The following is a 15733-nucleotide window of genomic DNA, read 5'->3' on the forward strand; positions in this document are numbered from 1 at the left end:
ACCTCATCGAAACCTACACCACACTTGTGTATTTCTCATTCTTAACACATCAAAAACCTTATGGTCCCAATGGACCTGCCATCCTAATAAATTTTGCATATTTTTTTACTTATCAAAAGAATGGTCGGAACGCGTCTGGTTATTTCGTAACTTATCAGGCGCTATTAAAGAGACCAGAATTCACAGAAACACTTGGAGTTAGTTACACTACGTGTTAACCTTAATCGCAGTATTTATCAATGTTAAGTTGATATTGTTTGTCCTTTGCCCTTGACTGCAATCTCACCTGGTGGTAGGTAGTGCTGCATTTTAAAATTGTAGCAAGCTAAAATTTAGGGGTGTAGATCAGTTATATAAAACCTATACACACAATCAATCAGTTTCCATGCGGCGTCGTACCAAGATTGGCGTCACGTCTTTGTCGCATGACCGAAGCCAGATCAGAAAATGTTTAAATTATGAATTTCCGAATTGCCCCTGGCGGGGACCGAACATTCATATATTTCATAATGGACCTTTCAAACAATCCGAAAATTGTTTGAAAGGTCCATGTTTTGTATGCATCACCCTCAGCCTTTTATCGGTTTTTGAGATTAGACCACCTCGCTGCTTGAATGCAGGTTCGTGGGATCCAAAGACTATTATCGCAAGTTAGTGACAATAATCGGGAAAGACGGCTTTACGTGCTCTCCGAGGCAAGAGGGCCATCAACACCAAGATTTAAATTACGGGCTGGTAAAGAACTTATCGACAAAATAAACTCAATTCCTTAAAATTTTATGTCCGACCCGGTAATCGAACTTTGGACTTTATGTACGGTAGTCAAATGAACCACTACAGACAAGAGCAATGTTGCAGTTTCAATATTACAAACATGTATTACAGAATTCCAACTTCCAACATGCATGCCCCTGTGAGATTACCCACTAAAATGTTTTTGGCGCAATTGGGTATTCGCAGTGCGACACATCGAGACAACGAACCCGGATTACTTATACTTTGGCATACGACTTGTAATTTGACTGACATTATAGAAGTACCATAAAGAGTTGATTGTTAATAAACATGGCATTACGTCGGAATAGTTAAGCTTGGTTTTGTTGCACTGTCTTTTGTTATAATTGACGGACCAAGCATATGGGTGGCCCTGATAGTAGGTGGAAAAGCATCGCCTATAAACAGAGCAACGCTTCGCAGGGAACAGTGGCGTGCACTGGGTTTTTAATAAGGATATGCATAAAGCAGGAAAATGGAAAAATCCTACGCATTTAAGAGTTATACACAAATTTTAGGCAGTGCTTTTGTGCAGGTATGAAGTGCGCGCCACATGCAGGGAATGCGAAGAACACGTCGTGCAATCTGCCGCCGTGTGTCCATCGCCATTAGGCGTAGGCGCTAACTCTCGTGTGATAATATGCCTGTAATTACACCGGCACCCACGCCCTACAGACCGGAACACAGCTTTACAAAAATGCTGCTTAGCGGCAGAAATTACCATGGTGGTAGTATTTCTCGAACGAGCTCTGTCACAAAAAGCTCTGTAGGTACTACTACAAAAATTTCAACTGGGCACGTTTTAAATGTTTAAACGTGAAAAAATCCCTTATTCTGCTTTGTTTATTAAAAAGCCCCATAGAGAGATATTTTTTACAAAAAAAAATATCAATCTGATGATTATAAAGAACTCGGCAGTTCTGGTAGATAAATAAACTAAGTTAGGAATATACGATATGGTAACGAGGCTCATTCGATACATGGTGTACCGTATCGAATAGCGATACACTCATGTTTCTAAATTTATCAATGAGTTATAAAAATATAAATTTTAATCTATTAATAATACTGTGGCAAAACTAATACAAATTAAAAAAGTATATACTGTATTTATGAATGATCTACTCACCCAGTGGGTATACCTAGAACAACTGGTGAAGTATTCATGGCCGCGTGGGTAAAACTTCGTTCACCCTTTCGGGGAGACCGAACTCGATGCCCGGAATTTTTGGATTGATGTGCATTTATAATTTAAGCAAATAAATATCACTTGCTTTATAGGTGAAATTAAACATCATTAGGAAACCTATAAGCCAGAAAGTGAAGTCGAGTACCCACTGGGCTATCACCACAATGTCTATAACAGTAATATTTGCCAGTCATTTTTCAGAATTATGACCCTTATTTTTTGTCATACAAAACTTTCAATCTTAAAATAATATCTACTGCTATAAGCGATGGTATTATATGCCCACAGGTTCAGACACAAAGTAATCAGCAGATTCAGCTGCACTCATAGTAATGAGATTTGCAATAGTAAAATGTATTGTAGTCTCTCTAGGGGTTATTTATATCTGTCGCCAGGTGTCGGCGAGCGGGAAGGCGACAAGAAAAATGTTTTTAAACGATCCGATACGCGGAACCATGGATTATTCGGTTCCTATACCTAACACGTAGGTATAACATATACCTACAATCCATTTCTTCATACCTTCCTCTTATATACATATAAATATTACAATCTCTTTAATTTTAGTTAGTGGAAATTCTTTTTTAAATATATCTATATATAAAAAGAAAACAATTGTGTAAAAAATATTATATGAAGAGTTCAATTCCAACTGTACTGTTTTTTTTTGTAGGTAGGTGGGATTTTATAAATATTACTTTAAAAAATCCCACCTACCTATTCATGTTAGTTTCATTTAAGTATTTTGATTTCGATATTTTCAGTTTTGTATTCCTGAGTTATTTGATTTGGCATATTTTACTAAAGGACTAAGCACATTTTGGAAATCATTTATAATTTTAAATACAATCTTCGTAAAACAATACAATATGATAAGCAAATACCTAATTTTAAAATTTTTATTATTTATTTTTATCGCTTTATACCTACCTATGTTGATCAGTAATCATAATCTAAAAATTTGACATTTTATAATTCATCACAAAGTAGGTATATATATTTATTTTGTTATTATGAACTTAGCACATTATCCAAAAGAGGTTTTTTCATACATTGGTCATCGGCGTAATAAATCCTTAACTACTTACTCCTTTTATCAGATTACTTTAGTCGAAGAAAAAACTTTATGAATTTTGATGGTTTTCAAAACGCAATGTTTCGCCGCCGTCCGTTTTAGCAAGCGAGAAATAAAAAATCCAAGCTGTGAATTCGTGCAAGGAAAGCGCTGTGTAAATAGCGGGCAATCCTTTTCACCCGAGGCGCATTCAGTTCCCTTTGTGGAGACATTTAAGCTAGGGCTAGCTCAAAGCTAGGGCTGGCTCTTTAATTATTTCCCAGCCTGCCGGGGGAGACGATCGCGGAGAAAGGGTTCTTGTACTTGCCTTCCTTCGTGTTTTCCCCCACTTGTTTAAGTATAAACATTGCAATCAAAGAAATTAGGAACCCTGACGTTGACGTTGATTTTGTTAAATATTTAACAAAATCAAACATTAAAGAGGTTGTGTAATGTGTACCTACTATTTTGCTATTTTACAATTACATTTGTATAAAGAAAGAAGTTATACACATTCATTGAATTATAATATAATTTAAATAAATATATTTACATTTTATCTTTACCATAAAGATTAAAAAAAAAACAAAAAGGTATTGGGCTCGTCCGGGATTTGAACCCGGGACCTCTCGCACCCTAAGCGAAAATCATACCCCTAGACCAACGAGCCAGTACGTGAGAGCGCGAAAATACAAAACAAGTTTTACTACATACTTTACCACACTTAAATTTCTTTTTTTAAACCTTCGTTATTTTTTTTTTAAAGGTATGATAATAATTATTATGCTACTATATTATTTCAGCATTCAAATAATTGAAATAGTTTTTACTAGCGCCATCTAACGTGCGATGGACGTAATGGATAAATATCACAGTGCATACCTATACCATAAATTATTTGGTTATAAATATTCATTTGTAACAGGATAATGATCATTCCCCGTTGGTCTAGTACTAAGCATGCTTACATTGCGATCGAGGTCTTGGTTCTATCGCCGAGGCGAGCAATAGGTAAATAACGTTCAACAGGGACCTGCCCGTAGTTAATGTTGATAAAACCGTGTGCTACGGAGAACACGATACGCCATCACAGTCACCCACGTGGGGTTCGAATATGAGCAATGATAATTACTAGCTTTCAATATGCTCAAAAACGCATTAGAGCAGCGTGGACGGTTAAGCTCTAAATCTCTCTCTCTCCTATGAAGATAAAACTAGTATTAAATATTTATATAATATACACTGCAGATGAGGACTGTCACAGAGTCCACTATCCGTAATTTTGGATATGCGATTTCTACGATGATTTCACGACATTCCTACTATTTTTACCGAAATCGGTGACGGGATTTTTACATTTAGAATTCCCAACAGCTTTTCACAACAAAATATTTACGTGTTTATTTGCAGCTTCGATAGTTGTATAGGTCATCTGGCAAGTAATTACATAAAATGAGGATCCTATTGCCAATTTCAGACTATAATCTATGTGGATAATTTCATCCGGATCCTCTTAGCCGTTCCGGCGCTAACATGATTGAACAACCAACATCCATTCATCCAAACTTTCGCATTTATAATACTAGTGACTAGGTCAGTACGATTTGGCCTCTTGTATTTATATGTCAACTGTATAGCAAAAAAAGTAAGAAACTTATTGTAATAATAGCGCGTCAGACGTCTGTCGGCATAGGTACCCACTCATCCCTGTTAGTAGGACACAACGTGCTGAGAACTTTAAAAGGGTATTATCTTTTTCGACGCCTAAGTATTCTATGTGCTCACATATCTACTACCTATATACAAGTAGATAAAACACTGCGTCTATTATCCTATAAATGGGGTAGGCTTCTTTGATATGGCTTTGTTGTCGGAACAGTACGAGTTTTCTACAGGATTCTGTAATTAGGTACATCTTCGTGGTAAAATTTATGAGTCGGTTGGTTTACTCTTCTGTCACGCAATAACTTTTAAAAAACTTACTGTGTGAGAATATAAAATGTGTTCAACAAGCAACAGATTATTTTGCATTAAGATAACATTGCTTTTCCAAACAGCATTCGGGAAACAAAAAATAATGTCTAGCAAAGTAACACTTAATTGTAACTAATTAAAGACATGCTGTCCGTGCCATTGCGTAAAACGTGAGCATAAAAGGACATCAACTCCCTCGAGACGAGCCCCCACAACACAAGATCTAATTAATGCTAATTTATGGTGTCCTAGTATGGGTATGTATATTATAACGTATTGTTCCACATAGGTCGGTGCTTGGTATTAGCTCATGAAATATTTACATTGCCAACGTTATTAAAAGTAGGTCAGTCATCAAGTCGACCGAACGCACAGATTTGTTGTAAAATATTATGTCAACTAGGTAGGTAGGTATTCCTAGTTTATTAGAGGCATTAATGACTGAAGTTCTAGTTTATTAGGTTAGGACAACTTTGTAGGTTGATGCTTGATAGTTAGGTACACATTATACACAGTGGCGTGCACTGGGTTTCTTACCAGGGTATGATGCATACAGCAGGAAAATTGCATAAAACGGTAAAAATCCTCCTCCTATACGAGCTATATTTCAATTTTAGGGTAAGCAGTGCTTTTGTGCATGTATGAAGTGCACGCCACTGATTATACACATTTGTCCTCAAATAATTTGATATTTACGTAGTCTTTTTCTTCCATTAAAAAAAAGTCATCTTTTCTTATACTAATCTTTTATGATAGTTCATAGCGAACATCAAAACTTACTTAATAATTTTACAATAATGGTAACAAAAAATTTATTGAATTAGTATTAAAAAAAAGAAAAAAAAATATTATTGGGCTCGTCCGGGATTTGAACCCGGGACCTCTCGCACCCAAAGCGAGAATCATGCCCCTAGACCAACGAGCCACATCACAAGATGGCGAATAATATAATCGGGCTGGCCTTGGTATAATAACTAAGGCTATGTTCACATTCTCACGACAAATAATATAGTAACGTATCAAAAAAACCACTGCGTCTAGTCTGGTGAACTACATGCCTCATTGTGAATTTATATTATAGCCTAACTTAGAAATAGTTAAAAAGATAAACGTTTTATAGCGTCTTGGCCACTATTACCAGTGTGACATTTGAATTTAAGACCTACATAATTTGTAAATATTGGCAGTAGGTACTTAGAAAGTACAGGTACCCTCCATCATCGTAGGGTTTATTCCAAGTAATTGAATATAAAATTACTTAAAATCAGCGGAGTTTTACAGCGATTTCTCTTCCGTTTCTTGACATTTTCGTGTTTTTATTTACCTACTTTTTTGGTAAATTGTTTCCATTTCGTTCACTTAAACTCAAAGGAACTATATGGAAGTACCTACCTACTTTTAAATGACACCCTTTTATAATAAGTATACTAAGAAACTGATAAAATAGTTATTATTACATTGTGTTGAGTTGCAATAAAGTTTGTTACAGTAAATTTATAAAGTGGGTAAATAATAAAATATTTATAGCTATAAATTCATATTTGCCAGATTTATGTTCATGACATTGAGTTGGTGTGTATTTTTATATAAATACGACAGCATTATCGAAGAACCGCAGTCCTACATGGACTCGAAAGATGCAGAGATACCTCCCGGTGTCTTAGTCGTCTATCAAGTTTTTCTATTCTATTCTATGCCATCTACTTCTACATCTAAGAGGCCTCCAGTCCACTCTTCCAACGGAAGGGTTTGCCCATGATCACCACGCTGGGCAGACTTGTTGTTGATCGCAGTAAATGGTACCTACCACCATTTACTGCGATCCATTACACAGGAAGCTGCTGCCCGATTTCCGTTATATACTCTTAGTCGCCTTCTAGGGTGTCGCCCTTGAGATGAGGATTGGTGGCGACCACTGAGTTCTGATCTGGCGTCACCATACGACACTTTTTTTATATTTTGATAATCGGATTCCAACATTGTAGTGCAATCAAATCTGCTCGTGGGACTAAGCAGACCATAGCTGGGTTATATAATGTATGTTAGAATGCATCAGCACTCTTAAAAGGTTCAGTTGTAACTTAGTTAAATAGTTTAATTTCTTGTTTTTTATTTTTTTTACGGTTTTCTTATGTTAATGTTACATAACAAATAAATATAATTTAATGTTTCTATCTCAATAACAATGAGCATTATACTTGGAGTGAAAAGTAGGTTGGGTAAGGTTCCTAACGGTTCAAATCATAGGTAATTTTAGGAATGATGTGCCTGTAATAGGTGTACATGAGTTACGCGAAGAATAACAAAAAGTGAAGTAATTTAGTTCGTGACCCGAACATTGATGTGACCTCTAATTCAAAAGTCCCGTAACTCATCATTCATCGTGACAGCTACAATCGAGAAAATTTGTTATAGGAGATGAAATTAAACGTACCTATGTTATTTGTAATAAGTAAGTAGGTAAATATAGTTTTATTTTAGGAGCATAATATTATTGTATGTACCTAATAGGTATTGCAGGTAACGAAGCTTTTTAAAGTTGATACAGGTATCTACTTAGACCACGTATGATAATAATTATAAACGCCTCTATAATAAATTCTTTGTTACGGTGTACTTAATATTTACCATGTATGCAAACACAGTTTTTATTGTTTTGGTCATGCAAAGGTCATTTTATTTATGTGTGATAAGGAAAATTATCTTTATTTTATTTGAACACCATCTCTAGCTGGGAAAGGAAACTATTACATCATTTTAGTACGTAGTTCTGCTACTCAATAATAGATGGCGCTGTAAAATTTTAATCATAACATCACTATGAACTTTGAATTAATAATTTTGAATTATTCATATCATATGAAATATCAAGGTCACTGTTAGAATAAAGTATCATTACAATGTAGCTTTCCATCAACAGATGGCGCTGCAATTAAAAGTAAAAACAAAAAACTTACCCATGACACCAAGCTGCTGAGGTGAGAGGGGCGCAGCATCACCACCGCCAGAACCTATTGACCCTGAAGCTAGTGAAAGCCGTTCACTGAATCCTAGAGGACTACTGCGTCCTCCACTGCTGGCAACTGATCCCATACCTACAAAATTAAAGTAAACGTAACAACATAATTTAAAATGTTTAACAATTAATATAATTGTTAAAAAGAATACCTCCATTGGGACTTCTCATTCTTGAAAGTCTTTTATTTATAGCTCTTTGGATCCTTGGATTAAATATTGGCTTTGCCCGTCGCCTTGCTAGATACCTTGACAGTATACCAACCACCACTGCACTTGTACCTACAACTCCTAAACTCCAAAGCACAACCTGCAAAGATACAATAAAAATTATAATAATCATAATTATTATTTAATAATAGACTAAGTAGGGTTTACTGATGCACGTAATTCATTTCTTGTGCTTTTTTCTCCCTTTTGATGTATTTAATAACTGAAATTACTTATTTTAAAAAAAAATTCCTTCTCAGCTGATAAAATCAAAACACACAAGGCATGGTAAAATTTGGAAACATTAGGTGTTTCTTATCCCAAATGCATAAACAGGGAGGTGTAATAAGTTCAACATAATATCTGTGTATCTGTGTATCTGTCTGTGGTATTGAGGCTGCCAAATGGATATGTATGGATATACCAGTCTCAATAGAAAAAAGTTTATAACAGCTATGTAAAACCATCATCCGGCAAGCTGTTAACATCCCAATGCTGGGTACAGGCCTCAAAGGAGTGGAGTACTTAGAGCATAGACCCACCACGTTTGTCAACTGCAGGTTGGTGGGCTTATGCAAGTGATATATTGCATACGTACAGATTGACTGTGTTGTGGAATAACACGCAGGATGTTCTTCTCGTCGAAAAGATATTTTAGTACTGCGAAACGAAATAAAATCTTTGCATAGGAAGACGTGAATGGACACTGATCTGCGTACTTTATAATTGTAAATAAACTAAGTAACCAAATATTCTTAGAAACTAAAACTAAACACTGTGCACAATACATCAGTATCAAACATTAACATGTTTATTTAACAAAATAAATTTAACCTTTTGTGATGTTGTCAGCTGGATTCTGTATGATAAAACTTGCTGGAAATGCTTTAATTTCTCCAGTATAGGACTGGCTTGTATCATATGCTGCATTTTGCACTATTAACACTTTAGAAATGTTCACTTATATAAATTATTTTCACTGAAATTGCAGACTTAATTTTTCTAAGGTTATCTGTCAATACACAAAAAATAATTACGTTAAGCGTAATTTAGCCGCTTATGGTCTACAGTAAAAGTAAAACTACATTATACGGTGCACTTTGAATAAATATTGCCTTTATTTAGTAAAATAAATAAAAATAACCAATTAAACTTAAATATTCCCGGTCAGGGACACAAGTCATAGACAAAAATTTAAAACTGTCAACAGTCACTATAGATGAATAACATCTGGTTAGAGTGTAACCATCGTGAACAGTTTTTTTTTGAGCAATTTGGAGTGAGGAAGAGTGCGTAATAATAACATTAATTATGATGTTAGCATCAGATCTATTCTTGGTTCTTGATTGACTCATACGCGGACGAAGTTGCGAGAGTCCACTAGTTTATGGAGGGTAGAGGTACCTCTACCCTCCATACACTAGTTATAACATATAACATATAAAATGTAATAAAAATAATATAACTAACATCCCGGGAAGTTCCAGGGTGTTTAAAGAAACAAAAAAATATAGACGAAATCGCGAGCATTAGCTATTTTTTAACATGATTTAAATCATATAAAACATCTTTTGTGTGATTTGAGTAGTCACACCTTTCTAGACTGTGTTTTGTGTATCAAGAAGAGAAAAATTCGCCCAAAAACTGTTGTGTACAGGCCTCTTAAGAGTGTATGCATGGATACTTTTAATAGGGATCTCGATGCTATACCGTGGGTTGACGTTTCGTCTGCGGACTGCGTCAATGACATGCTATCGGTTTATAATAATTGTTTAAATGAATTGTTTGATAAACATGCACCAAAAAAAACAAGAGTTTTCAGAGAGAGATACAGTCCTTGGATTACATCTAACGTAAAACTTATGATGAAATTGCGAGATGATGCGCATATTCGGTGGCGGCATGATAAATCAGACGTTAATAAAACATCTTATAAACAATACAAGCATTTGGCTGTGGAGGCTATACATAATGAGAAATGTTCTTTTTTTAAACAAAACGTTAACAGTAAGCTTAAATATCCAAAGGTCCTATGGCAAAATTTAAAAAGGACAGTCTTGCCTAATAATCCGAACCAATTGCCGGCACATTTCACTAATGCAGATGCTATTAATGCACATTTTCTTAATGTCCCAGGATCGAATCACGTCTCTTTCTCTCAATTAACTTTTTATGAGTTCAATAAACTATATGAGGACACTTTTTCTCTAAACACAGTCTCTGATACCGTAATCTTTGAAATACTTAAGCGGTTACATTCTAATGCTGAGGGTATAGATAAAATAACATTAGATATGATTTTTATGTCACTTCCTCAAAGTTTAGATAGCATTCGATCCATTGTTAACGCGTCTATAACTACTTCTGTTTTTCCGAATGACTGGAAAGTTGCACTAATTCGTCCACTCCCGAAAATTTCTAACCCTCTCACGCCAAAGGATCTTCGTCCTATAAGTATTTTGCCTTGCTTATCGAAGGTATTAGAAAAAGTTGTGTGTTCTCAGGTGTCGGCTTATATTGAGAAGCAAAAAATTTTGCCGGATTATCAATCAGGTTTTAGGGCTGGTCGTGGTACTGTTACGGCACTGTTGGATGTGACTGACAATATTCTTAGAGCACAGGATTTGGGTATGTGCACACTGTTGGTGCTTCTTGACTTCTCTCGGGCATTTGACAGTATCAATACAGCACTTTTATTATCAAAGTTATCGCATTATGGCTTTACTGTTGATACTGTCAAGTGGTTTGAGAGTTATCTTAGCAAAAGAGCACAAATTGTGGAAATTGTACTCGAGGATGGTAAGGTGCATCGTTCGGCGCCAGTGCCAGTCAATAGAGGCGTGCCACAGGGCTCAGTCCTTGGTCCTCTTCTTTTTATATTGTATTCTGCTGATGTTGCTAAGCAGATCTTACACTGTAAATATCATATGTATGCAGATGATTTGCAACTCTACTACCATTTCAAGGCAGAAAACCTCGATGACGCTGTTCGTTTTGTTAATGCAGACTTGGGCCGAATAGGGGCTTGGGCAGACCGTAATTCTCTTGTACTTAATCCGTCAAAGTCGAAGTATATACTATTAGGTTCTGCAAAGCAACTATATAAGCTTCGTTCCGGTGTTAGTATAGATATTGAGGGCTGCGCCATAGAGAGAGTCTGCAAAGCTCGAAATTTGGGATTGCTCATGGATGCAGATTTGAAGTTCGAGGAACACTTAGCAGAAGTAGTTCGCAATTGTTTCTACAGACTAAAGATACTCTACAAGGTCCGTCAGTATCTTTCAGTAGAAGTGCGCTTACAGCTAGTAGAGGCTTTGGTGCTGTCTAAACTAAACTACGCGGATGTTGTGTTCGGTCCTCGATTGCTGTGCCGTACGAAGCGTCTCATCCAGAGAGTGCAGAATGCATGTGCGAGGTTTTGTTTCGACATACCTCCTAGAACCCATGTAACTCCTTTCTTAAACAATCATCACTTGTTAAAAATGGGTTCTAGAAGGAAGTTGCATCTTGCAGGTCTTCTCTATGGCGTAATAAAGCAAGGTAAGCCTTTGTATTTAATAAATAAACTGAATTGGGTTAGTGACGATGAAAGGAAGCTTCGAAGCAGTCGAAACCAGCTTCGCATCCCACTTCATCGTACTGCTGCGTTTAGGGGCTCGTTCACGTACTCCGCCACGAAGTGTTGGAATAATATTCCTCCGCCAATCAAGAACTTTAAAAGTAAGTTTGGATTTAAGAACCAAATTAAACAATATTTATTGGCCAAACAGGTGGAATTCCAAGAACATGTGGCGGAGTCATCTTTTCTCTAGAGACAGTCTGTATACTTTACTATACTTTACTTTACCACTTAATAATTTTATCACTATTATATTACACTGTGTATCTTAATAAGTTTATGATATATGTACGTTTTTATTTTCAAGTTTATATAAATATATGTTACTTTAGTTTATTATTATTATTGTTGTGGATTTATTTAGTTAGTTTTTTTTTTTTTAAACTAAGCTTAAAATGTGGTCAGTAAATGGCTACGTATTTCCGTGGTGTTACCTGGTACAAGGTGCCAATTGAAAATCAGCGCTTTATGCTCCCACTGGCGCATGCAGCACAATGCTGAGCTGGCACCTTTTTTCTAGGTTGTGCCACACATAACATATGTGGTGTTGTGAATATTGTAATGTGTGGCGCAATGTAAAAAATAAATGTTTCTTTCTTTCTTTCTTTCTGATTAACTTAGATACAAGATCCAACAAACTATAATAAACGGTCCAAACTCACACCTGGTAGTGTGACTCTGTGTCATAGCGTCGCACGCACGATCATGAAAGTCGGACCTTATCGGACACAATCGATTCGAGTCACAAGTCGATTTAACATTTTAATCTTTGCTCTCAGTAACAAGTATTATATAGCAGTTAGCACAGGCCACAGATCAGTAAAAAATAGTATTAGTCCTAATTCTGTGGTGAGTGTAATGTTATGGTCATATGTCAGATATAATTGTGATTGAAATTTTATAAAAATTATTACATTACCTTTGAAAATTTAAATAACGCTATATTTTCGTGAAATAAAGTGTATTCTTAAAGAAGGCTTGAGAAGAATAAGAATTATTTTACTTTGAACAGAAAATAATATTGAAAACCATACAGTTGTTGCTTTAATTATTTATTTATCTGTTATAATGCATCATGCATGCATTTTGTTACAAAATTATGGATAAATAAAGTATTATTTAGGTAAAGATATTAGTAGAAAATTATGGAAACCATGATGGGACATACTTTGCAAACATTAGATGTCACAATTGAAGACCTCCCTGATGAAGTACTGGAGTTTATTTTAGGATTCCTACCACCTTACAAAGATCTTCAAAATTGTATGAGTGTATGTAGGAGGTGGTGCAATTGCGCTCAAAGTAAGTTGCTTATAAAACAAACATTTTATATTAAACACTAACAACTTAAGTCAGTGCTTCCAACAGTTTTCTAAAAAAATATAAAAGCTTTTTTAAAAAATACCTAGTAGTATGAATTCTTTTCTTACAGATGTATTACATAAAACTTCAATAAAGCTGATAAAGGCCATAGGGGATTTCAATATACTATGGAAAAACATAGCACCTACTGATGTGGTACCAACAATTACAAAAAGGTTTTCACATTCAGCATGCATCCTTGAAAATAACATGTACATATTTGGAGGATGCACAACAAATGCTACATCATTTAATGACTTGTGGAGGTTTGACCTTTCAAGACGGCAATGGGTAAGACCTCTTGCAACTGGCACATATCCTGTACCTAAAGCATACACAACCATGGTTGACTATAAAGACTGTTTGATTGTTTTTGGAGGCTGGACCTATCCCTCGCTTTCGCAATACTATCAAAATGTCACTATGTTTAATGATATACATTTTTATTGTATTAAAACAAATAAATGGATATTAATTAATACTACAAATCCTCCACCACCAATGGCTGGACATTCCGCTTGTATTAAAGGAGATGAAATGGTTGTATTTGGTGGTTTGATTATGCCGGCTGCACAGAACTATCAAATACAATGTTCCAATGATATATGGGTACTCAATTTATCTACTTGTAATTGGAGCAAGCAATCAACAACCAAACCAAGGCCTTCACCACGATATGCCCAATCTCTCATTAGGTTAGATTGTGACAGGCTTATGTTGCTGGGAGGTGTTCAAACATTGCAAAATCGCTTTGTTTATAGTGATTGCTGGATACTCACTATGAAAGGGCCTACATGGACATGGAAAGAGATAGCTGTTAAAAATAAAGAATGGGCATCAGCTAACATTTGGTGCAATCCTGCATGTCGTGTTGGTGATAAAGTAGTTAGTCTGAGTAGAAGCAGAAATGGTTGGAACAGTGCCAAACCTATGGTAACCTCTGCAGTTAGGCTATCTAATCTTAACAGAGCTGAAGGGGCACCAGTCGCTGTAAGAGTTGAACAAAGCCTGCAAAGACCATTAGACAGAGATCACAACATCAATGGAAGACGTGGAGTTTTACCCAGACAAAGAATTCCTATGAATGAACCAATAGCTGGGCCAAGTAATGAGCCAGAAAAAGAGGAAACTGCTAGGGCCATTAATGAAAATATTAACACGAAAGCTGCTTCTTCTAGTGGAGAGCCCAGACAGCCATTTAGCAGTTTTGATGCAGCTAGGAAAGAATCAGCATTGAGAAGAAATAAAAATAAGGTTTGCGTTATATTTCTATATTAGACAAATTAGATTTATAACAACATTAGGGCTGTTAAAATTTTGTTTTTCCTTGCTTTGATAAACATGAGTAATAAGATTTGTTTGTACACTTTGTATCTTTTAATCTTTATTCTTTACTTTTACAGAATAAAGGTATGAAGATTGTTAGACAGCTACAAGAAGCAAATAAATATAGGATGGCTGCATTTGCATGTGACTCTACTGGAAGTAATGCACCACCTGAGAATGACCTTATTAATCAAAGACAAATAGCTCATTTGGAAAATAGATTAGAGCCGATCCCTGAAAATCAACAACAGAGACCTCCAGCAGTAAAGAAGATCAAACGGAATACTCTTGCAATGCATGTTTTGGATATATCCACTGTAGTAAATGGAAACTCAATGAATTATGTGTCTTGGTTATGTCCACGTCTTGGTGAATTACATGGTGCACCAGAAGAACTGGTCATGTACTCTTTAGTGAAAGGGAATGGTGAACTAATAATGTTTGGGGGTGTTCATAATGATATAAGCATTTTAAACTATTCTGAACAACAAAACATGTATTCAAATTCATTACATTTCATAACACCACCTAGGGATGTCATTTGAAAATATTTTTGTTTCAGTATTCCTAAATTATTACAAGAAATGTTGTGTTGTGAATAGTCTTAAGATCAGCAATTTTTTAGGTATGATCCAAAATTATAAACTTTAATGATTAATGTGATATATTTGCATACTTTTTTAAGTTTAATGGTGGAATAATGACTCATTAATTCAGAATTAAATGTTCATCAATTACATGGTAATGTATCAACTACTATAATAAATGAGAAAATTCATTTTATAAAAACATTTACTATTTTGTGACTCACATTTTCTGCTTACTCTACCATTACTTTTGGCAGAATCTTCCACTTCTTAATCTTGGATTGTTCATGTTTTGTGTTAAATCTTAGTTGCAATGCAATTCAAAATGAAGATTTTAATTTGATGTTTTTTTTTGTAAGTTATCTATATGCATTCGCATGGATTGGGGGTTAAAAAAGAAATTCTATCTTATGTTTCTCGTGCCCGATAATCTTACCCTAGTGCTGTTCCAGAATAAAAAGTATCCTATGCCTGATTTTATTGTCAAATTGCATCAAGATTGGTTAAAAAAGGTGACAAATAGACACACTTTCGCATTTTAAATATGTGATTGATGCAATTTTCAATCAAGCTAAGAAATTATTAAACTTTAATCTATTTTTTTTTTTATTTAACACAAATTC

At 35.3% G+C, this 15733-nt stretch overlaps 2 protein-coding genes and 2 non-coding genes across 4 annotated transcripts in view; 1 reads left to right on the top strand and 3 right to left on the bottom strand.

The window, feature by feature from the left end:
* LOC120635796 (mitoguardin) overlaps positions 1-9396 on the bottom strand; it is a 65936-nt gene extending 56540 nt beyond the window's left edge. The window contains exons 1-4 of the mRNA XM_039906959.1: positions 9361-9396; positions 9051-9228; positions 8160-8316; positions 7949-8086 (exon numbers count right to left, since the gene is read on the bottom strand). Coding sequence (XP_039762893.1) covers positions 7949-8086; positions 8160-8316; positions 9051-9146 — 391 coding nt within the window. The 5' untranslated portion in view covers positions 9147-9228; positions 9361-9396. The remainder of the gene's footprint in view (positions 1-7948; positions 8087-8159; positions 8317-9050; positions 9229-9360) is intronic.
* On the bottom strand, positions 3616-3687 carry Trnap-agg. Its single transcript has one exon. It is a non-coding gene; the product is annotated as a tRNA-Pro (tRNA).
* Trnap-ugg lies at positions 5845-5916 on the bottom strand. Its single transcript has one exon. It is a non-coding gene; the product is annotated as a tRNA-Pro (tRNA).
* A 3298-nt stretch (positions 9397-12694) lies between the features above and the next one.
* Positions 12695-15703, top strand: LOC120636868 (F-box only protein 42). The gene is made up of 3 exons (XM_039908430.1): positions 12695-13137; positions 13268-14451; positions 14601-15703. The coding sequence occupies exons 1-3, from the start codon at positions 12981-12983 to the stop codon at positions 15066-15068; spliced, it is 1809 nt and encodes a 602-aa protein (XP_039764364.1). The 5' UTR covers positions 12695-12980; the 3' UTR covers positions 15069-15703.
* Positions 15704-15733: the final 30 nt, after the last annotated feature.

The sequence above is a fragment of the Pararge aegeria genome, chromosome 3 (assembly GCF_905163445.1).
Source record: "Pararge aegeria chromosome 3, ilParAegt1.1, whole genome shotgun sequence".
Classification (NCBI taxonomy): Eukaryota; Metazoa; Arthropoda; class Insecta; order Lepidoptera; family Nymphalidae; genus Pararge; species Pararge aegeria.

Coding starts and splice junctions, on each gene's coding strand:
- LOC120636868 (XM_039908430.1), top strand. CDS start 12,981: ATGGAAACCATGATGGGACATACTTTGCAAACATTAGATGTCACAATT. Junction 13,138..13,267: donor GTGGTGCAATTGCGCTCAAA/GTAAGTTGCTTA, acceptor CTTTTCTTACAG/ATGTATTACATAAAACTTCA. Junction 14,452..14,600: donor TGAGAAGAAATAAAAATAAG/GTTTGCGTTATA, acceptor TTACTTTTACAG/AATAAAGGTATGAAGATTGT.